Genomic DNA, 24,951 nt, shown 5'->3' on the forward strand with positions numbered 1-24,951 from the left:
GCGGCCATAACCATGCCGGAAAACTTTTCACATGAATCATCGGAGAACAAATAAAAGTCCGCCAATGTACTGCCCTTTTATAGCTTGTGTACGTGATACTACCGCCATTTGTATCTGTGCATATCCCTATCCCATGACATTCGTCACCTCAGTGACGCCGGCCGAAGTGGCCGTGCGGTTCTAGGCGCTGCAGTCTGGAACCGCGAGACCGCTACGGTCGCAGGTTCGAATCCTGCCTTGGGCATGGATGTGTGTGATGTCCTTAGGTTAGTTAGGTTTAACTAGTTCTAAGTTCTAGAGGACTAATGACCTCAGAAGTTGAGTCCCATAGTGCTCAGAGCCATTTTGAACCTCAGTGACCCACACGGCAAATAGAGTATATTGTAGACAGTAAATGTGTTATGACTGTTATAAGCAAGTGCCCAAATATAATGAGTATAGGTTCAGAGAGTTTTGAATCTGGTCCGTAGGCGAGTACAGTTATTTCCTGTAGACGAGGAAAAACTATAATTCGCCGTGAACAAGGCTTCCAAAAGTAACAAATGACGGATAACACCGGAAGAATTTACTGTCATCTCTACAAACTGCCTTAAGCTCTGTTCCATGCAGTGTGCAGCACACTTAGCGAAGCTGGCTGTGGGTGGCCAGTTGAATCCCCATCAACAGAAAATATTTGTTATTTAGTATCAGTCATTTCTCGGAAGTTCTTGAAATTTATTACGTTTATAATGTTTCATATCACATAATATTTGATGTTTGTTTAACCAGCATCATCTCCGTCCAGGAGTAACATCCGTTCTGTCAGTACGCTGGTTTCAGTCCTACGTGTTGTACTTCACTGACGACTCAATTTTCGGATTTGGGCTTTATTGTGGTCCAGACCTGACGTTGTTTGGTGGAGATGTCGGATACTGCAAAACATCTATATCGCGTGACTCCAGTTAGGTAATTGGTTAGCACATTGTATTCACTTTCAGGTGGACGAAGATTCAGACCCGTGTCCGATCATCCTGACTTAGCTTTTCCGTGATTTCGCTAAATCGCTTAAGGCAAATGCCGGGGTGGTTTCTTTGAAAGGGCATGGTCGCTTTCCTTCTCCATCCTTCCCTAATCCGAGCTTGTGCTCCGTCTCTAATGACCTCGCTGTCGACGGGACGTTAAACACTCATCTCCTCCTCCTCCTCCTCCTCCTCCACCTTATGCAGTTAGTTAACGTGAAAGCAGTCAGACAGGAGCGGACATACAAGCAGTACGTCGTTCCCTATGTCCATAAATTCAGCAAAGCAATGGATTCCAAACAAGCAGCAAGTTAGCTGCACATCTGACATCCATCGGCGTTTCAAGGAGACACTCCTACGAAATGACTGAAAGGGAAATACGTCCAGCCAACAGGAAGATGTATAACAAGATTAACTATCAATGACAGAACACATCCCTTCGAATTAGTCGTTTGAACAGAATGTAGTCAAACTATTATGCTCGGATAGGACATATTTCAGGGATCACAAGCAGTCGTAGGCTGTGAAAGAGCAGAGCTCCAGGTTGACGAAGCTATTCCAAATGGCACACGTGACAAGGATTGCTCTTCGTGGCTGTTTGCCGTTGAAGATGTTGCTATCTCTCCGTCATCAATGAGAAAAGTTCCAGTCGTCAAGCTAGATTCTCAGTTAATCCGTGAAACTTTTGTCTATTGCCCACAAAAGAAATCTACATACCAGCGACGGCCACAAACACTGCAGTTGATCAAGTGTAACTTTGAATCGCTGTCACGAGCAACCAGAGCTCATCCCTAAAGGATGGGCAGCTCAGTACCATCGACGAAGAATCGTGTTCATGAGCCACTGCAGACCACCCAGTGCAGAAAGCTACTATCGAACTGCAAATAGGATCCGGTCAGGCCGAGAAACAACGTCGGTTGTTGTAATCCGTTCTGGGTCAATTTTCGGATGCTTTCAAATCAGGAGCGGAGGAAAGACAGACCAAGTGACCAATGGAAAAATACCGTGTCAACACTTGGGGACATGCACCAATTAACCAGCACTCGTATAGGACGTCGCCTGCTGAACGACACGTAAAACGGAATTGGAGAAGATGCTTCAAGATGACATTATTGAATCTTCAGAGAACCCTTCTTTGGGATTGGAATTAATATATTTTTCTTGAAATCTGAGGGTATTTCACCAGTTGGTAGAGTTTTGTCGTGGCTGGCTCTACCAAGGCTATTAGTAGTTCTAATGGGTTGCTGTCTACTCGCGGGACATTTCTTTGAGTTAGATCTTTCAGCGCGCTGTAAAATTCTTCACGCAGTATCATATTTCCCATTTCATCGTCACCTATGTCCTCTTCCATTTCCATAACATTGTCCCAAAGTATATCACCCATGTATAGACCCTCTACATACTCCTTCCGCCTTTCTGCTTTACCTTCTTTGGTTAGAACTGGTTTTCCATCTGCACTCTTGATATTCATACAAGTGGTTCTCTTTTCTCCAAAGGTCTCTTTAATTTCCTGTATGCAGCATCTATCTTGCCCCTAGTGCTATATGCCTCTACATGCTTACATTTGTCATCTAGCGGTCGTTAATTAGCCATTTTGCACTTCCTGTCGATCTCATTTTTGAGACGTTTGTATTCCTTTTCACCTGGTTCATTTACTGCATTTTTATATTTTTTCCTTTCATCAATTAAATTCAATATTTCTTCTGTTACCCAAGGATTTCTATTAGCCCTCATGTTTTTACCTACTTGAGCCTCTGCTACCTTTACTATTTCGTCTCTCAAAGCTAACCATTCTTCTTCTATGTATTTCTTTCCCCCATTCTTTTCAATCGTTCCCTAATACTCTCCCTGAAGCTCTCTACAACCTCTGGTTCTTTCAGTTTATCCACGTCCCATCTTCTCAAATTCCCACCTTTTTGTAGTTTCTTCAGTTTTAGTCTACAGTTCATAACCAATAGATTGTGGTCAGAGTCCACATCTGCCCCTTGAAATGTTTTATAATTTAAAACCTGGTTCTTGCATCTCTGATTTACCATTATATAATTTATCTGAGACCTTCCAGTATCTCCAGGCTTCTTCCATGTATACAACCTTCTTTTATGATTCTTGAACCAAGTGTTAGCTGTGATTAAGTTATGCTCTGTGCAAAATTCTACCAGGCGGCTTCCTCTTTCATTCCTTACTCCCTTCCCACATTTACCTGCTACGATTCCTTCTCTTCCTTTTCCTACTATCGAGTTCCAGTCACCCATGACTATTAAAGTTTCGTCTCCCTTCACTATCGAAATAATTTCTTTTATCTCATCATACATTTCATCAATCTCTTCGTCATCTGCGGAGCTAGTTGGCATATAAATTTGTACTACTGTGGTAGGCGTGTGCTTCGTATCTATCTTGGCCACTATAATGCGTTCACTATGCTGTTTGTAGTAGCTTACCCGCATTCCTATTTTTTATTCATTATTAAAGCTACTCCTGCATTACCCCTATTAGATTTTGTATTTATAACCCTGTATTCACCTGACCAGAAGTCTTGGTCCTCCTGCCACCGAACTTCACAAATTTCCACTATATCTAACTTTAACCTATCCATTTCCCTTTTTAAATCTTCTAACCTGCATACTGATTAAGGGATCTGACATTCCACGCTCCGATCCGTGGAACGTCAGTCCGCCATGCAGAATTACGCAGACAAAGAATAAAAAATCGCAACACCAAGAAAGACTTGTGCCACATAAACTAAAGTTGGTACATGATTGCTGGTAGCGGTTGTCACCAGAATGTACAGTCGCAGGAAGACCCGACTCCGGCGTATGGCTCTGGCATCTGCAGCAGCAATTTGAGCAGCAGTTGGCATCAGAGTGACACAACGAAATGTTCCAAATCGGTTACCTCAAGGACAGCTCCGAGTCAGATACACTGTGGCGCGCAATCCATTGACCTAAAAACACCGCCATTTGCGATCTCAGAGGTGTCAAGCGAGAGTTCATTGGAGGACATGGTAGAGGTCTCTTGTATTTTCTGGTGAGCGCTGGTTCTTCCTTGGTGTCAGTGACGGCCGTGTGCTGGTTAAAAGGAGACCATCTGAGGGCCTGTAAACAACCTGTTAGCCTACAAGGCACTCTGGACCTACAGCTGGAGATGCAGTATGGGGTGCGATTTCGTGTGACAGTAGCTGTCTCGTGGTGATCTCACGCATACTGACTGCAAATTTATACGTCAATCTGGTGATCCGACCTGTTGTGATGTCGTTTGTGAACAATATTCCGGGGTTGTTTAACAGGATGACGCTCGCTCACATACCGCTGTTGTAACCCAACATGCACTGCAGAGTGTCGACACGTTGTTCTGCCTTGGCGTGCTCGATCTCCAGATCTGTCTCCAATCGAGCACATAGGGGACATTATCGGTCGGCAACTCCAGCGTCATCCACAAACAGCATTAACCGTCCCTGTATTGACCGAGCTAGTGCAGCAGGCAAGGAAGTCTATCCCACAAACTGACATCCTGCACCTGTACGACACAATGCATGGTCGTTTGTAAGATTGTATTCAACATTCTGGCGGTTACAGCTGTTATTATCAGAGTTTGACATTTTGCAATGGCTTATTCACGCTTACATTAACCTGTTACCTTGCAATTTTAATCGCTTGGATATGCTGCCTGGACAAATACAGAGGGGTCCAAAAAAATGTATCCACTGTTTAAAAGTCCGTAACTTGCAAACTAATTGACAGAGTTGTCTCGCCGTCCGGGGTGGCCGAGCAGTTCTAGACGCTGCAGTCTGGAACCGCGCGACCGCTACGGTCGCAGGTTCGAATCCTGCCTCGGGCATGGATGTGTGTGATGTCCTTAGGTTAGTTAGGTTTAAGTAGTTCTAAGTTCTAGGGGACTGATGACCTCAGACGTTAAGTCCCATAGTGCTCAGAGCCATTTGAACCATTTGAACGGAGTTGTCTCATTTTTGGTGAAAGTGTAGCTTAAAGTCCAACTTAAAGATATCACTGCAGGTGTTCGAAATGGTCACCATTAACATCCACACACAAACGATGCCGCCGAACTGCAGCACGAACTACTGACCGCAACGTGTTCAGTTGGATATTTGCACATGAATGTACGGTGTACTCTCGAAGTTCATCCAATGTACGTGGCTTTTGTCGATAAACGGCGTCCTTTAGTGTTCCGCACAGGTAAAAGTCCAGAGGAGTTAGGTCTGGGGAACGTGGTGGATACTCCACAGCAACTCTACTGCCTATCCATCTTCCTGATAGATTTTCGTCGAGATACGCCCTAACACGATTTTGGTGGTGGGCTGGGGCACCATCTTGTTGAAAGTAAACTCTTCCGTCTCCATACAACTCTCGGATGGCAGGTAAAATGGATGTCTGAAGCTTCTGAAGGTACACCTCACCGGTAACTGTGCCGTCAAAGAAGAATGGCCCAATCAAGCCTGGTAAGACAACCCACACCACACATTTACTCCTGGCAAATTCACGGCTTTGTCTACAAGGACGTTCGGATTTTCGGCGGCCCAGTAGATGAAATTGTGGCGATTTACTGTACCACTGAGTTTGAACTGTGCCTCATCAAAAAATGGCTCTGAGCACTATGGGACTCAACTGCTGAGGTCATTAGTCCCCTAGAACTTAGAACTAGTTAAACCTAACTAACCTAAGGACATCACACACATCCATGCCCGAGGCAGGATTCGAACCTGCGACCTTAGCGGTCTCGCGGTTCCAGACTGCAGCGCCAGAACCGCGCGGCCACTTCGGCCGGCTGTGCCTCATCAGACAACACAATCATCTCTGCAAACTCTTCATCGTTGCGCACCTTGTTAGTAAACCACTCGCAGTACTCCATTCTACGATCTGGGTCGTCCTCGTTCATTGCGTGTAGCAATCGTGGGATGTAGCACTTCCACTTTGTTGTCTTCAAATTTCGCCGAACACTTGAGCGACTCACTCCAGTTTCACGGGCATACTGTCTCACAGACTTCTGTGGTGAGCGAGTGAATTGTTGTGACACACGACGGGAGTTAGCTGAAAATGTTGCTGTTACAGCTCGTCCAGATCGTTGTTTGTGTACATATTTAACACAGCCTTCGGCTTCAAAGTTGTCTCGAATGCGACGAATCGTTAGACGTGTCGGTGGCTGTGTTTGATACTCATTTCGCCATTGCCGTTGAACCTTATTAATATTTTTGTACTTAAAATACCACTTCAAAACTGACTTCCTTTCATCGAATGTACCGTAAACCTTGCGCCAGCCATGTTTACTCGAGTAACTAGGCGCAACTAAGAACAAAACACTGACTATCTGGCGACTGTCATCTGACAAAACTAAACAACGCAATACAACGCATGTGTGGAGATTGCCGGAACTGCAAACTATTACACTACCAAAGATGAGACAACTCCGTCAATTAGTTTGCCAGTTATGGACTTATAAACAGTAAATACATTTTTGGACCCCTCTGTATATTCCAGAAATTTCCTCACTCTATATCGATTTTTTTCCGCCCGTGTACTTCAGAATAGGTGGAAATAGTGTTTTACAGGCAATGTCTCTTGAAGGCTAACAGTAGAGTTCAAGCTCTCTACCAATGACACCTACACGGCCATGCCTTGTGTATTCGCACACACGGTGATTCATGGTGTGAGGCGCTGACGACCGAGTTCATACAACCTGTGTATGCGTCGTTCTGTGGAATACTGCGCTGCCAGCGAGCACCGTCCCACATGCGAAGCGGCGCGCACACACGGCCCTCGTCGACCTAATGAACCCGCGCTTCCCCCTTCCCCATTCTGGGGGGGATGCAAGTTGTCGGTAATCGCGTTAGATATGCTGCAGACGCAGCTCGGCAGTTTTCTGGTCACGGAAAACAAAAGCACGGTAGACAAATGGTAAGCAAGTTAGGCGGCGAGATTGAATTTGGCGCAGCGGGTGCTCGTTAGAGGAATTGGATCAGCCGTCGGCGGGCAACACTTTGCATGAGACGCGCAAACAGCGCCGGCGTGGCGTACTCGCCGGCCGTCTCCGCGGCCTCCGCGCTCTCCGGCGCGCAATTCGGTTGCGGACCCTCCGCCGCCACAGTTCGGCGGCTGCGCTTGTTACTGCGCTACACCCTCATGTCAATTCAATATCCGCGCCCGATTCTTCGTAGCATCCATTTAATGGCTGATTCCGTACGTAAACACACGGTCTGTCCGTGCTTGAAGCGGCCATTAAAATGAAACTCTAAAAACGTTAACAGTGTTTGTTTACATTTTCAACTCGCTCCAGTCTCCTTCTGAATAAGTAAACTTCCGGCAACTATTTTAAGATTGCTTACGATAGATTATTTATTTCGTTATCTAAATCATCATCATCGTCATCATCATCATCATCATCATCATCATCACCACCATTATCAACAACAAAAAAGGCAACAACAACAACAACATCAAGAATACCGTCTTTGGTTTGTTCCACCATCAAATATTTTCGTAATGAAATGAAACACTTGCAGCCGTCCTTACGACGTTATTTATTACACAGCAACTAGTTTCAATGACTCGATGCACTATCTTCAGGCCTTAACTGACGCTGAGTGGGTCAACTCCAATCGTACACAAGATCCCATCGGTGGCCAACATCTAAGAACTGGCTTCCGTAGACTTCAGTGAGAGCGATGTTAATTTTGGGGCCGCCAGGATTAGCCGAGCCGTCTCAGGCGCTGCAGTCACGGGCTGTGCGGCTGGTCCCGGCGGAGGTTCGAGTCCTCCCTCGGGCATGGGCGTGTTTGTGTTTGTCCTTAGGATAATTTAGGTTAAGTAGTCTGTAAGCTTAGGGACTGATGACCTTAGCAGTTAAGTCCCATTAGATTTCATACACATTTGAATATTTTTGAGTTAATGTTGGTAGTTGATGGTTGCAGACACAACATCGCTGTTACAGTAGTTGGTTGGTTTGTTTTGGGGAAGGAGACCAGACAGCGAGGTCATCGGCCTCATCGGATTAGGGAAGGACCGGGAAGGAAGTCGTTCGTGCCCTTTTAAAGGAACCATCCCGGCATTTGCCTGGAGTGATTTAGGGAAATCACGGAAAACGTAAATCAGGATGGCCGGACGCGGGATTGAACCGTCGTCCTCCCAAATGCGAGTCCAGTGTTTAACCACTGCGCCACCTCGCTCGGTGTGTTACAGTAGTCTACGGAAGCCAGTCATAGATGCTGGCCACTGACGGTCTCGTGTATACGACTGGAGTTCACCTCCTTAGTGTCAGTTAAGGCCTGAAGATGGTGAATTGAGTCACGGAAATCAGAAGGATGGGCATACAGAAAAAAATCTAATATTTTGATCTGTCTATCTTTTCTTTGGCCAACCGTCACCCTTCTCCCTTGTTTGACTTTTACTTCAGCAGTGACTTCGGTGATCTGGTTTCTTACATTCTATTTACACACTGTTTCCACTTGTCCCTAAATCATGTGTATACATTCATATTAAATATAGGGCGTCTAAAAAGGTACGCCACAATTTCAATGTGTTATAGAATAAAAACTAATGAAGATATTCACGTCATGTTTGGCTTACGCGACGGTCAAACGCACGAAGTTTTGTTTGTACGTATTCCAGCTTGTCGTGAATGAAGCGTAATCACAAAGGTTCAAGAAAAGACTCAATGTGATGATTGATTTATTCAGACCAAATCGGACACCCAAGTTCAAAGCAGTTTCAAACACGGTATAAGAAACACTCATTCTCGCAGACGTCGATACGCCGCATTTTGTTTCTCCTCTCCCAAACTTTTTATTTCTAAGAGCAGCACTTACAACGCACGTCCTCAATTATTTTCTGGATGTATCTTTCTCAAAAGTTTTTGTCCTCTACAGCTACCTCTAGTACCATGGACGTTATTCCCTGATGTCTCAACATATGTCCGATCAATCTGTCCCTCTTTCATGTCAGTGTTTTCCACATATTCCTTTCCTCACCGATTTTACGGAGAACCTCATCATTCCGTACCTCATCAGTCCATATAATTTTCAACATTCTTCTCCAGCACCACATCTCAAATGCTTTGATTCGCTTCCGTTCCGGTTTTCCCACAGCCCACGTCTCACTAGCATACAACGCTGTGCTGCTAACGTACATTCTCTGAAATTTCTTCCTCAAATTAAGACCTACGTTTGATAGTAAAAGACTTCTCTTGGCCAGGAATTCCCTTTTTGCCAGTGCTCTACGTTTTATATCATCCTTGCTCCGTCCGTCACGTGTTATTTTGCTACCTAAGTAGCAGAATTCATCTACTTCCTGATCACCTATTATGCTGTTCAGTTTCTCGCTGTTCTCATTTCTGCTACTTCTCATTACTCTCGTCTTTCTGCGATTTACTCTCAGTTCATATTTTGCACTCATTAGATTGTTCAGTTCTTTCAACAAACCGCGTAATAATTCTTCACTTTAACTGACAACAGCAATGTCATCAGAGAATCTTAAATTGATATCCTTTCACCCTGAATTTTCATCCCACTCTTGAAGCTTTCTTTTATTTTAGTCATTGCTTCTTCGACGTATAGATTGAGCAGTAGGGGAGAAAAAAATGGTTCAAATGGCTCTGAGCACTATGCGACTTTTCTTTGGGTCATCAGTCGCCTAGAACTTAGAACTAATTAAACCTAACTAACCTAAGGACATCACACACATCCATGCCCGAGGCAGGATTCGAACCTGCGACCGTAGCGGTCGCTCGGCTCCAGACTGTAGCGCCCAGAACTGCACGGCCACTCCGGGCGGCAGTAGGGGAGAAAGACTTCACCCTTGTCTTACATCATTTTTATCCGTAGACTCCATTCTATGTCTTCCACTCTTATTGTTCCCTCCTCGTTCTTGTAGGTATTGAATGTTACCCGTCTTCCCCCACAGTTTACACATGTTTTTCTACTTATTTCGAACATCATACACCATTTGACAATGTCGAACGCTTTTTCTAGCTTGACAAATCCTATGAACGTGTCTTGATTTTCCTTCAGTCTTGCTTCCATTATCTACCGCAAAGTCAGAACTGCCTCGATGGTGCCTTTACCTTTTCTAAAGCCAAACTGATTATTATCCAACATATCCTCAATTTTCTTATCATTTTTCTGCATATTATTTTTGTCACCAGCTTGGATACGTGAGCTGTTAGGCAGATACGAAGCGCTGATGGGAAGCATCACACTGGACGACCTGGAACAAGTGAACCCGACACAGAGTAGATACGGTTGGTTTTTCAATGTTCACCACATATGTCTGTTCGGAGGGTGTCGCAAGAGCTGCAAGTCCTTAGGGCGATCGCGCGACTGGGTCTTCTGAAACGTTTACAGATGTATTCATACCGACTGCAGCTGTTGCTTGCATTGAGACCAAACGACATGCTACAATGTATGCAGTCCGATGTGGACTTCTTCACCGCTTAAAGGAGGATGGAATTGTTTTAAACAACCTAGAATTTCCTGACCACGTGTGTGGTAAGGTAGACAAACACAGTGTTCAAATCTGGAGCACAACCAAACCGCATACCGAGTTGAAAGAGATATGTGACAACCAGAAAGAGAATGTGTAGTGGTGTTTGATGGTTGTTCGCATTGTGGGGCCATTTTTTCCTCTCAGAGAAGAATTAATTCTAGTAATTACCTTGATATGCTGATGCTGTTTGCGTTATCACAACTGACTTACCGCGAAACACGGTCTTTTTCCAGTACTATGGTGCTCTGCCATATTGGTCTCAGAATGTGCGAGACGTTCTAGCGGTGTATTTCCAGATCGCTGGATTGGCAGGAGTGGTCCAATTCTCTGGCCTCGTAAGAGGCCTAACATTACGTCGATGGACCTCTTTCTATGGTGGTATGTCAAGGACAGAGTCTACCAAATGCTTGTCAACCATTGCCACGGTTGATGAGAGTATGTTTCGCCGAGTGTGGGCAGAGCTTAAATACGTACTGAATGTTGTGAATGCCATGAAAGGCGCAAACTTTGAAATTCATTGAATGGCATAAGAACTCTGTGAGGTACTGCGTCACACAAGCCAGACATGGTGTATCTTAATTAGTTTGCATACTATAACCCATTAAAGCACTTTCTGAAACACCCTGTATATTTCATTACTACCTCATTTCTTTGTCTCGTTCCCCTTTCAAGTAATGTATAACCAGCTACTGTTCTCATAAATCTCATCTCTGCAGTTAATATCATTTTGATCTGTCGTTTATTAAATGTCCAACATTCAAGTTCATGCAACTCCATTTTTATTCTCAGTTCCAAGATGTAGAGGTCCAGCCCAAAACTGAGTCGTGGTTCTATTCAGCCTGTTACCATGCGAACATGCAATGAAGCAAAGGGTTTCTCAATTGGGCATAGATGGGAGAGGATTAGCAATGGCGGCATTTGCCTTACAACCATGAAACACCTTGGGCAGACGCGTGGGATTGGAAACATTTATGATTTAACAGTATTACTAATGCTACTTTATATATTTTATGCTATATTATCTCATTCGCTATTTTGAAAACTACTATTTCGTTGTACCACAGGGATACTAGTCTTTATGTAGCTCACATCATCATTTGAAATGTAATTAATGTCACACCCAAGATACGGGAATTTCTTACCTTGCTCTTTTACTTTGCAATTAATTACTATATTAGTCCTACCTTGTTGACTTTCTCTAAGCACTGTGACTTTTTTATGTGGAGGTTTTTAAATTGTAGTTGTCGACTGCTTTCTCTACCAGATAGCGCTCACTTTGTATATCATTTTGTCTTCCAGTTAAAATCATTTTATCCTCTGCAAACAGATTAAGTAGATTTATATATTTTAAAATGTCTTTGAAATAATTTTTGCATTTTATTTATGATGCCGCCAACATATAAATTGCCGCGCGGTGTTGCCGCGCGGTCTATGGCGCCTTGTCACGGTCCGCGCGGCTCCCCCGTCGGAGGTTCGAGTTCTCCCTCGGGCATGGGTGTGTGTGTTGTCCATAGTGTGAGTTAGCTTAAGTGGTGTGTAGGCTTAGGAACCGATGACCTCTATAGTTTGGTCCCATAAGACCTTACCAACAAAACATACCAATTAAAAAGAGTTCGTCATCGAAGATACCATTTTCTAAGTCCGTGCGTTATTTTTCTGCGTCATTCCATTTAAAATTTGTATATATGTTCTGTCATATATACTTTGTACGAATCGAACGAAGTGTTGCAAGAGACCCTTGTCCAAGTAAGACTTGAAATAATTTGGCTCATTTTATCTTGTCAAATGTTTTTCCGTAGTCAATAACAGTTGTGAAGAAAGGTGTATTAAATTCTCGATCAGTTCCTGTTAACTCTGTTATGACGAAAACACAATCTGTGTACGGTGTGTCAAAACTGTAATCAAAAGTGCGCTAATTTGTGTTACATTTCCTGCATGTTCCTGCGGAGTCTCCTTTCATTGGTAGTTCTGCTAAATCTAGAAACAGAAAGTACCAAAATTAGGAAAATGCATATACTTTTCTTGGCATACATCCTCATGTTAATTCATAGCATACGATCTGCGTCCAATGCGCCAGTTTATCTTTCTGAAGTAACTCTCAACAAGCGATCTGTTGGTACACAGAAGTCAAGAGAACGAAACTTTTACCCATTCGATAACGGACATAAATTAGTAACTGGTACTTAGGGCTGTTACTCTGGCTGGTGCTTTCTTGTGAGGGAAAAATAATAATATTATTTTATACATACGGTGCTCTGCAGCTCGCATAAATCTAAGGGACCTTGTAATGGTTAAATCGGCTGAATGGGATCCACGTCGGCTTCCTGTCATCAGGAAGTTCCAAAAATAAGCAAAGATTCAGAACGTTTTATTTCTACCCTACTACTTTATTCCCTAGTTTCTTTTCTGATCTGATCGAAAACAGTCTGCACATCATAAGTTGTTGATAATTAACAAAACTCTCGCTTGTTCTGCTACTAACGATAAGATTCCATTGCAGATATTTTAAATGCCAATCAACTCGTCAAAAAACTCGATTGTCACGCAGAATAGAAAACAAATAAATATTAACATTTTATAACCGTGTAAGAAATTTGAGTTAATGTGTCTCCTCATTCTTAAAAATGTGCATCACAGTGGAGTGTGTTTCAGTGCTTGCCTGTTGTGTGGGACGAGGCCTACACAACCTCTCCGTTCGACCAAATCCTTCGTAACAAGTTGATGAATGGCTCTGAATTCCCACTAGCGTTTTAGTAACTCACAGGCCTTACCGCTGAATTAAACATACTTCCTACTCATTTCGCAATAAATGCGTAGGTTCGGCGGCGAGTGTGTGGACAGCACATAACATCCTCGTTGCACTTCTGAGCTTGAAAATATATGTAGCGTGTCCTAATGATGAGAAAAATTATTACTGCACAAATCCTGCTGGTCTACTGCCGATCAGGGATACTGTTACGCTCTGATGCGTCAGATTAGTTGCGCCTCATTTAATCCTTTGGATGCTTACTGAAGCGGTCTGTAATAAATCCTTCAATATTTAAGCTGCGCAACAGTACAAGAGAAGGTGTCTGGTTTATTATTGGGCATCAGATAATAGCAAATAATAGTAACCCCCGGCAGCAGGTTCCACCTTAGCCCGATATGTCGGCAGTTCAACTCACTGCCGACTTGTAGACGACCTGACCCCAGAGAGAGCAGAAACAACCACAACCTCACGGTGATCTGAAGGTCTCACTTCAATGCTGTCAACGGAATCAATGTCAGATAGCTCCGAACAGGAGAAGCTATGCAGTTAATACGCATGTTTAGGTTCGAGACATTTGGTCCACAGCTCGTCGTTCTCCGTTTATGAAACAATTTAGTTCTATGGTACAGTACAGCATTCTATCGAAAAGAGAGACGGAAATTTAGAAACTTGCTGTTGGTCACCATAAGGAGGAAAAATGTCTAAAATCTGTTATTAATTTGGTGAACTGATCATTCAACCTTTTACTGTCTAACAGAACCGTCACTGGACGCAATCTTGTGACAGCCACACAGCTATTCGCTATCTCTAGCGAAAGGTTTAATATCTTGTGTAATCAAAGATAGAATCACATTTATAAATAGACAGTTTCACAAAAATAATACTTTGGTAAAGAATAGTTTTATACCTAGGTTGACAGTTAACGTAGACACTCTATTTTCATAAGGTGTTTCTAGTTCTGTGGAATGAGGACTAAGTACTCAGGAGTGCAGCTATTTGGACAAAACAATCGAGTTGTTTTACATAGAAAAAGCAGCGGACTTTTTCTGGACTCTGGGTCGCATCTCCCACCGCAACTCTTTGATTATTTGCAGTCAGATAACAACGGGAGCCGAAGGGCCAGCCAGCCTGGATATGATTTATCAGTAGAACTTCTACAGCGATCTCGAAAACTTCTGAATAAGTACGAGAATTAACACTCTTATAATTTACGCGTCAACAATTTGTAAACAAACGAAGACACTGTTTCCTTTGATTAACATTGTAGTGAACGTGAAGAGAAAGAAAATCAAGATTTTTCCGTTGAAAACGCCTTGCTCGTTTAGTGTTTTAGTGGCTTTTGAGTTCTTACGATCCAATGTGCAATAATGCGCCAGACACTTTCTCATGTACGATTAGTGTTAAGAGGCTTTATAATTTACATATTTATGAAGACTGTTTTTAGTGAACATACAAAAGATTAAATGAAGTGAATCTAAGCTGAAACACCAGAGCAGAGCAGTGTCGCTTTTTTCCTTCGTCGGTAGACTGCAAGGTATGAACATGGAAACTGTCCGCGTCGTCATGACACGGACTGCAGATATTTTCAAGCTCATAAGAGCGACAAGGGCAACACGCTGTCCACGTACCTGCCGCCGAAATTATTTATCGCAAAATGAAAAGAAAGTGTTTGAAGTCCACCAATAGTGCTCGTGTGTTATTAAAACGCTAATGGGAAAACAAAACTGACCTTCAAATTGTGACGAAGTATTTGGACGAACAGAGACTTTGTAGAGGCTTCCGTTTCAGATGAACGTGAGAATGAATCTCATATCTTATTAAAGCAGAAGAACAGCTTTCAGCTTAAAGTTTTAGTTGGGCCTTCTCATCCTCATCTGATCTTCAAGTGATTTTTCTGATATTTCCAGTTGATCACCGGGACGGTCTTCAGTTAGTACTAAACCTGAGCAGTAACTTTGTTTTCTTTCAAATCTTGGTCAGCTCATCATCATTGATCTTGGCGTTCTTACTGAGCTGAGTACCGAATCCTAAAATCAAATTGATATTACATTTTTATGGTGCATCTCTCCACTTTTCTCAGTCTCGCCGACAGATCTCAGCCAAAGTGTCTCATCTCAGGACGACGATCGGATGGACCGCAAAAGTATTACGTCATTTTGACTTTAGAGGCCGACGACAGATCGGACAGGAATATCACGATCGTTTCGGCAGAAAAGCCTAGGCTGTCACATTATCCTGCCTTTTAGAAATTCTTCTAATTTCAGGTGCACGTCGGGACTTGTACCAATTAGGCTACCGTACTGTAAGTGTAGACTACAGTGGTTTTTCTAGTAGCCTTGGTCAGTTAAGATCGTAACCGTGGTAGTTGTTCGATAGGTGTGTTGCATACCTACTGGGCGTTCCTCAGTTTGATCTGTTTGTGTATGCGATCAGTGTCTTATCAGACTCCCCTACAAACCGGAAGAAGTGAACCACCTAGAAACTCAATGAGGATACATACAGAACTGCATAATCTATGGAACATTTTTATCCTGCATTATTATCTTGTTTGTTACTTAAAAATTAACAATATTTGTAGCACAATTGAAATTATCAATGTTTAATTCAGGTTTTATTCGAAAATTGTTGATTTGTTACATGAAACGGAGGGATGGTGTACTACAGATAAAAAAATTTATACAGACTTATCATACAGCGCTGGAAAACGAAGTTTCGTCAGAAAAAAGTAGTATTTAAAGAACACTGCGAAACAAAAACATGTCAAACATCGCTTCATTACTTCGTCGTGCACATACAAAACTTGTTTCTGTTATTTATAAAGAACTTTCGCAGTTATGGATAATAACAGAAAACTCTTGCCTTTGATCATGATGAAGAGCGTTCTATTGAGTACAAAGAACAACGATAATTATACAGATTTCTTACGTTTATGCATGTGAACTGTGCTTGAATCAAAAGCACTTTCTTTGGATACATCAAAGGGCACAAGTTACGCAATCAACTAATTTTTATTATTTACAAAATGCATTTTATATTTTATGAGGATATAAAATACAGCCGACCGCTGTGGACGAGCGATTCTAGGCGCTTTAGTCCGGAACCGCGCTGCTGCTAGTGGCAGGTTCGAATCCTGCCTCGGGCATGGATGTGTGTGATGTCCTTAGGTTAGTTAGGTTTAGGTAGTTCTAAGACTAGGGGACTGATGACTTCAGATGTTAAGTCCCGTAGTGCTTAGAGCCATTTGAACCATTTTGAACAATATAAAATACAGAAGGGATTAACAATGAACGATGTGCGGTTCTAATTCTGTGCAAAACAAACAAAATGTAAGTGTTGGCTCCCAGCGTTTCTCACACATTCACTTGTGTTTCTCCCCACACCAGTGCTAGCAATACTACCCGTAATCCTAACATCCAGAGAAGAAGAAAAAAACTGATCGCGAGTGTACAGTGGTAATTAAGCAGCAAGACCAGCAACGCGCAGGCTGCTTCTTGTGCGCGGCGTGTTGCAGGAGCTTCGGGGCCAAGTGCGCCAAGTGCTGCCGCGGCATCTCGGCGAGCGACTGGGTGCGCAAGGCGCGCGCGCACGTCTACCACCTGGCGTGCTTCGCGTGCGACGCCTGCAAGCGGCAGCTCTCCACGGGCGAGGAGTTCGCGCTGCACGAGGACCGCGTCCTCTGCAAGACGCACTACCTCGAGACACTCGACGGCGGCAGCACCTCCTCTGACGGTACGTCCGCCATCTCACTCTAACATCGTCACGTTTTCTCCAAATAGCTCCCTACAACAGCACACTACAATACGTACTTCTGCAGGTTTTCGTGACCAATTGAATTGTCACTGAAGGTATTATCTTCCAGGATTGCAAGTTCGCTTCATCTTTCTCTTCAATTTCTTCTACACAACCGACGTTTCGAGATCTTTTCCGAGAATTTCTGGTGATAAGAGAAGAGTTAGCTGAAAACCTGACAGTGTTCAGCTAAATGTGAAAATCAGGAGATCCCGAAAGAGATACCAGCAAAGGGTCGCAACGTTGGTAGTGTGGAAGAAACTGAAGAGGAACATGACGCGGCCTAAGAAGCTATAAGATTTTACTTTCAACACACCAAAGTATCTCATTCATTGCATTCCGCTTTGCCTTCCGGATCCGTCTTCCCTCTCTTTCGCGTATCCTCTGTTAAGTGATAAAATTCCTTTGACTCCCTAAAGTCTTCGTTTATCTCCACAAACTCTAATGTCTACCCATTCCTTCTACTCCTGGCCCATTGCCGCGTCTACACCAACACGTTCTACCTTCCCTCCAGCTCCATACCCTCCGTATCCTACTCCAAGGCAGCTTCAACAGACTTCGTGGCACAGAACCTGACTTCTACCCATTCTATCAGCTGTGGTCATGACTCCAACACCTTTCCCATCCTCCTGATCCAATCCCGCTCCTTTGTGCTCCAGCCTCCAGTTGTACATCCCCCAGCCCACCCTCACACTATTCGCAGACATAGCGTCCCATTTACCCTACTGTCCTATTCTCCTCATCCCTCCATAATTCCTTCCTCCCTATCACAGTAACATCTACTGAGAGCTCTCCTCAAAAGAGTTGCCACATGTGGCAAAACAATATTGACTGGCGGAATTATAGACGATATAAAGTTGATTGGCAATGGCAAGGAAAGAGTTTCTGATAAATATGAATTGATTATCATAGAATGTAAATTTAAATGTTAATAATTTTCTGTAGGTACTTATCAGGAGTGTAGCCTTGTACGGAAGTGAAACATGAACTATAAACAGTTCAGGTAAGAAGAGAACAGAAGCTTTTGAAATGTGATGGTACAGAAGAATGTTGAAGATTAATTGGGTAATTGAATAACAAATCTATAAATCCTCTTTGACTGGGGTAAAAAAAATTTGACACGACTTGTCTAAAAGAAAACATCGGTTGATAGAACACATCAAGAAATTTTCAATTTGGTAAAGGAGGGAAGTGTGGCGGCCCGATGGGGAGGTAAAATTGTGGACGGAGACTAAGACTTGAATGCAACAAACAGGCTCAAATGGATGTAGGTAGCGGTACTTGTGCGGAGGTGAAGAGGCGGCTTGTACAGGATAGGCTAGCGTGGAGAGCTCAATCAAACCAGTCTTCAGTCGGAAGCAACAATGAACTGTAAAAAAAAACACTACGTGTAGATATTTTAACATCACTCGGGTGATGAGCAGCAATATTGCTGCTGCTGAAATGACCAGTAAAGGAAGAAAACTCTCATTCCTCTGTTTCTATTATGCTGCTTCTTGTGCTGTAATACAAGGTGTAAAAGAACTGCACATACAAATTTTAGAGTGTTTAAAGGAGATAAAAAGAAATGCATTTTTATGCAACAAAAAAGTCGCAAGTGCACCATTTCCTTGCTAGGGATCCATGAGGGCTTTCACGCTACTGATGTTCAGAGACGCTGTTCAAACTGCCGAGAGATGAATATTGTTTTAGAGATGCTGCTGAAAATGTGGTCCCATTACATTAATGCACAACTGGCTTCTGCGTGCTTATCATTGTCTAAAACTCTCAAAACAACCAGATGTTTCACGAATAATGGCTGTATCTTCAGCCAAAGGGGCAACCAGCTTTTATGGAGTGCATATCAATGTCTTGTACTCCAAACGCTCCGTCTCCCCTCCACGAGAAGAAACCCATAGGAGGTCAGCAACGCCGCTAAAACAATATTCATCACGCAGCCGTTTGAACACATCTCTGAACATCACTAGCGACAAACACAAAAAAATTTTTCTTTTTATCTTTTCTGAACACGCAAAAATTTTATGTACGTTGTTTTCTTTTTTACACTCTGTCTGTCGTAGCTTCAATAAAGGGCATTTTCTATGTGGAATCAACGTTTTAAGGCGAGTTAACACTTTCGTTTTTGAGCGCCAAATGAGGGAACCGAATTATATTGTGGCTGTATGTGTCATATGGCACGAGTGTACACACGTCTGAGCAGTGTGTTACGAGACAGTGCGTAGAGAAAAATGAGGTGGATCGTGAGTTAGCAGACTTCCGAACGTGAGATCATAATCACTGCAAGCCGCATTGATCATATCGCTTATTAGCTTGTAGAGTAAGATCCGCTACCAGTCACAATTGGAGGCGATTTATTCAAGATACGACTGCTTTTGGTGGCATGCCTAGGTGACCATACATTCATTTTTATGTTTCCACATTTATTGTTGCAGTTCACTGTTTGAAGAAAAGGCAAATTACGTGATGTTGACTAAATAGACACAGGTGAAAGAATTGGAAGTGGCAAAGTGACATGTGTTGAAAATATTAGTGCACTTCTATAATTGTAGGTGGAGTATCCAATCGTGGCCGGCCGAAGTGGCCGTGCGGTTCTAGGCGCTGCAGTCTGGAACTGCGAGACCGCTACGGTCGCAGGTACGAATCCTGCCTCGGGCATGGATGTGTGTGATGTCCTTAGGTTAGTTAGGTTTAACTAGTTCTAAGTTCTAGGGGACTAATGACCTCAGAAGTTGAGTCCCATAGTGCTCGGAGCCATTTGAACCATTATTCACTCGTAAATGGACATTTTGTTACAAACACATTTCGATTTTCGCACTTTAACTGCATATATGGCACCATAGTAATTATTTGAACTGCAGTATTACGCCATTAAAACAGTAATGCCACTTTAGATGACGATAGTTGTAAATACAACAAGAACTTGCAACTCCAACGTGTTTTTATTAGAATACAGTGTTTATGGTCGGATAACTTAGATCTAAGAAGTGGAGAGGTGTTACACACACGGAAGTGTAGAAGATATTACAAGTTACGAAAATGTAAATTGTTACAGGATTGCGAAACAACATATTTGTGCGATTATGGAAATGCACATTCGTCACCATACTAATCACAGGGTGACACATGGGATACACACGGTTTTTAAATAAAGAATACTCGGCCAGTTTTAAAATTAATGTATCCTTCTTCACATTAAATCAAAGCTCATTACTTTTCATTTAACGTAGGCCAGACCGATTTGTAAAAAACAATGACGTCGAGGCGATTTCCATCATTTCGAATGCACGATTCAAGTTTCTTCTCCAAATCCCCCAGCACAAGGACCAATGCCTCTGTCGAGACGGCAGCAATTTTTTGAATGACTGCATTCTTCAGCTGGTCCAAATTTCGCAGGTTTGTGGTTATGAACACAGTTCTTGATGTGCCCCCGCAAAAAAGTCACACACTGGTAAGTCTTTAGATCTGGGAGGCCAAGGAACATTGCCAAAACATGTAATAATCTATCCCGAAACACCCGCTGAATAACTGTCATTGAAGCGTTCGCCTTCTGTTACGTAGCACCATCCTGCTAGAACCAAATATATTTTAAAGGGATTCTTCCTGTTCTCAGTTCTGGCTTAAAGAATGAACGTATCGAGCCGAATTAACAGTACTGTGGCCCAATTTTCTTCGAAGACATACGGTGCAATGATGCAGAAAGAGCCAAGAGCACAAAAAACTGTAAAGGGCGCTGGTGAAAAGATGTGGATACTCAAGAGGCTAGTAACGCAGTTTTTGCTTATTGATGGTCTCATTTCAATGAAAATTGGCTTCACCGCTTCATCAATAAAACCACATTATCACTCAAAATCAGTTGCCTTCTGCAAGTAAAGTCTTCATGTACTGCAAAATCAGTTGGCTTCAGTTGTTGGATAGTAAGAAGTTTGTACAGATAGAATTTTAATGTACTCAAAATTTGTTTAAACGAATCACAATTGATTTCTAGTTTACCAGCACGGCATCTAGGTGACCGTCTTGGGCTTCTGACTATCGCTTTCCTTTACAACATTTTCTGGCATCTTTACACTGCGTCCCGGGCCACTACTCTTCTTATCCACTATATTAAAAGTTGGTCTTAAATGATCCACCCATCTGAGGATTGTCTTACGACTCGGAGTAACTCCGAGTCCACCGAGACTGAACTGAACACGAAACGCTTGCTGCGTACTGTAACTGTCCCGCCACTTCTAATGAAACTATCACTGGCGAACAAACGGTGCAAGTCCCATTGCTCCATTGTAACTGAAATGGCGTCTTGCATGGAGAAGAACTACCCCCACTATGATCTTCCCCCCCCCCCCCCCTTGCCCCCCACTGCGCTCTCAGTACTATGCAGTTCAAAACCACCGTCTTCAGTGTCACCCTGTATTTAAACTGTTGTATTACGCCTTTCACACAGTAATGTTAATTTAGACGTTAATAACTGCAGACAAGGCATGATTTCGCAACACCCAACGTGTTCACAATGGAATACGAGGCTATGGTCGAAGAACATAGATCTGAAAAGTAACAGAGATATTGAATAAACGGAAGTGTAGCAGATATTACAAGTTACGAAAATGAAAACTGTTACTTGATCGTGGAATCATACTATGATTTATAATATACAGGGTATTACAAAAAGGTACGGCCAAACTTTCAGGAAACATTCCCCCACACAAAGAAAGAAAATATGTTATGTGGTCATGAGTCCGGAAACGCTTACTTTCCATGTTAGAGCTCATTTTATTACTTCTCTTCAAATCATATTAATCATGGAATGGAAACACACAGCAACAGAACATACCAGCGTGACTTCAAAAACTGTTACAGGAAATGTTCAAAATGTCCTCCGTTAGCGAGGATACATGCATCCGCCCTCCGTCGAATGGAATCCCTGATGCGCTGATGCAGCCCTGGAGAATGGCGTATTGTATCACAGCCGTCCACATTACGAGCACGAAGAGTCTCTACATTTGGTACCGGGGTTGCGTAGAGAAGAGCTTTCAAATGCCCCCATGAATGAAAGTCAAGAGGGGTGAGGTCAGGAGAGCGTGGAGGCCATGGAATTGGTCCGCCTCTACCAATCCATCGGCCACCGAATCTGTTGTTGAGAAGCGTGCGAACACTTCGACTGAAATGTGCAGGAGCTCCATCGTGCTTGAACCACATGTTGTGTCGTACTTGTAAAGGCACATGTTCTAGCAACACAGGTAGAGTATCCCGTACGAGATCATGATAACGTGCTCCATTGAGCGTAGGTGGACGAAACTAAAATGAGCTCTAACATGGAAATTAAGCGTTTCCGGACACATGTCCACATAACATCTTTTCTTTATTTGTGTGTGAGGAATGTTTCCTGAAAGTTTGGCCGTACCTTTTTGTAACACCATGTATACAGAGTGGTGATGATAAAACTTTCACCACTTCAGAGAGGGTACACGGAAAACTATTTACTCTATGGGTCCCCAACTTTATAGGAGTGATATTCGAACTGTGCCCTGAACGATTTGCGATGCTAGTAGTGTTAATGGGTGGTGGTGGTTAGTGTTTAACGTCCCGTCGACAACGAGGTCATTAGAGACGGAGCGCAAGCTCGGGTTAGGGAAGGATTGGGAAGGAAATCGGCCGTGCCCTTTCAAAGGAACCATCCCGGCATTTGCCTGAAACAATTTAGGGAAATCACGGAAAACCTAAATCAGGATGGCTGGAGACGGGATTGAACCGTCGTCCTCCCGAATGCGAGTCCAGTGTGCTAACCACTGCGCCACCTCGCTCGGTAGTGTTAATGTCCGGGCTTGCCGTTAGGAGCCTGTGCTGGTACGGTGACGTAGGTTGAACTCGGACCCTATGGACTAAGGACAGGCAGCGCGTACGGCACACGTTACTGTGACATGCTTCGTCAACACACGATCGCTGGTTTACGAAGAGAGATGCTTTGGACTCAAGTGTTTTGATGCACCAAGGGGTTCTACTCACATTGCTCGTGCAGTCACTCGATTACTCTGTAACGCATTTGGAGGAAACCGAATCACTGGGTGATAGTTCCAAACAGTGTGACCACCAAGATCACAAGACTTGAGCCCGTGTGATTTCTGGCTATGGGGTTATCTCAGGGACAGGGTTAATCAGTGGGACTCAAACACACTTTGGAGATTGAAGATGAGCATAGCGAGGGTGGTAGTCAACATCCCAGCTGTGATGATTAGTGCAGCAGTTGAGCAATCTCTAGAGCGGTTCCAGGTTGTCGTGCACGCAGATACTTGACTCGTACAGCAAATTTTTGTAACCTGGAACGTAACATAGTACGCAGTTAAGAAATATTATCTTCTCGTGTGGAAGCTAGAATTCGTTTCTTTCAAGTTTTTTCGTTATTTCTCTTCTGCGTGTTCTCAAAAATGTTTCCCTAAAGTTTCATTCTCCTACGATCACTTATTGTTCATGGTGGCCCCTCTAAAGTAGCAAAAGTTTAATTATAATCACCCTATAGAATGGTTACTGGCAAATTGTTCTAGGTTGAATAGTCGTTGTCAAATAATACGAGGCAAATAAATTGAAAATGAGTGTAAAGTGATCCATTTCCATACGTTGGATTGTCATGCGTTTTATACAAATCAAGTATTTAGATTAAATTATTTTATGTTTTAAGGCATTTAATGTTTCAGGATTTTTTGATTGCTGGTTGCGAGGGGCAATTATTTCCAGTTTTTGTTTCTAAATTACCATGAAATAAGTGTAGAAATGACTTGTTTGTAATGCATACTTGTTCATTAAGAATAATGTGCTGTGAGTTGGAGCTTTGGATGTAAATTTCGAGGTCTTCAAGAAGGTTCATTTTCTATCCTTTACGTACAATGTGTTGTATCTGCAGGTTGTCCGTGGTTGAAAGGCCATATCGGAGATTACACAAGAATTCGGGTTTCCGAGGTCAACGGTAGGCCGAATGTTCAGTATGGCGGAGACAGTGTTTCCACACTCGTAAACCGACGCTCAGGAAGTCCGCAGGTGTTTGACGAACGAGTGTCACGTCGTCCCCGCGGAGCCATTCGGGATGACTGACAGTCTTCTGTGAGTAAAGTCGCCGCCAGTTTGAATGTGGGCCGTCAGAAAACCATTTCCGTTAGAACTGTACAGAAACACATGCATTACACAGGCATCGACCGACTCGTAGCCCATTGCATCCTCATGAATTTGATAACTTTGGCCCTCAGTGTATATCTGCCTATCTCCCTCCAGTAATATAGGTTCACCAGAAATATTCCTCTAAAATTCCACCAGCTGCTAATAAATTACTGTTAGAGTTCTCCATAAATTAGAAAGGAAACGAGTACTGTTATAATAAGGAAGTAGAAGATAGGTAACTGGTGTGTTTGTCGTGATGTGGCGTCTGTTTTGGACTTGGGCCATGTTATCGTATTTAAGGGTGGAGCCGAGTGATTTGCTGTGTTTTCCTCAGTGGCTGGGCCACCTTACGCAAGAGCAGCCTCGTAGCCGTGTACGACGAGTCGGCTAGATGCAGTGTGTAACTCGTAGGCGCCGCCGTGGAGTGTCGGTCGTCATCTTTTATTCATCGCACGCGGCGCGGAACGGAGCGGCGGCGGAGGCCGGAGGCGCATGCGCCGTCGCCGCCCCCGCCACAGCCGCGTCGTGTTTACCCGCCGTGAAATCGCGTCTGAAATTGATTTGCAGTCCGCGCCGCCGCCATCTACATTGCAGATGACCTGCGCGCCACGCTGCTCAAACACGCAGTCTCCCGTCTCTCCGCCGCTACTGGAAACTCCTCCCCCTCCTCCTACTCCTGCACCTCCTCCTCCTTCTCCTTCTCCACCTTCACCCCTTCCCTTTCACTCCACTATATATGCTGTGCCACTGGCAGCAGGCGGTCCTCTTCCCCATCGTCGCTTGTTCA

At 43.5% G+C, this 24,951-nt stretch overlaps 1 protein-coding gene across 1 annotated transcript in view; it reads left to right on the forward strand.

The window, feature by feature from the left end:
• Positions 1 to 24,951, forward strand: part of LOC126413102 (LIM/homeobox protein Awh) — a 343,996-nt gene that overhangs the window by 247,264 nt on the left and 71,781 nt on the right. Inside the window, exon 3 of the mRNA XM_050082999.1 lies at positions 16,747 to 16,964. Coding sequence (XP_049938956.1) covers positions 16,747 to 16,964 — 218 coding nt within the window. The remainder of the gene's footprint in view (positions 1 to 16,746; positions 16,965 to 24,951) is intronic.

This window comes from Schistocerca serialis, chromosome 1 (assembly GCF_023864345.2).
Source record: "Schistocerca serialis cubense isolate TAMUIC-IGC-003099 chromosome 1, iqSchSeri2.2, whole genome shotgun sequence".
NCBI lineage: Eukaryota > Metazoa > Arthropoda > Insecta > Orthoptera > Acrididae > Schistocerca > Schistocerca serialis.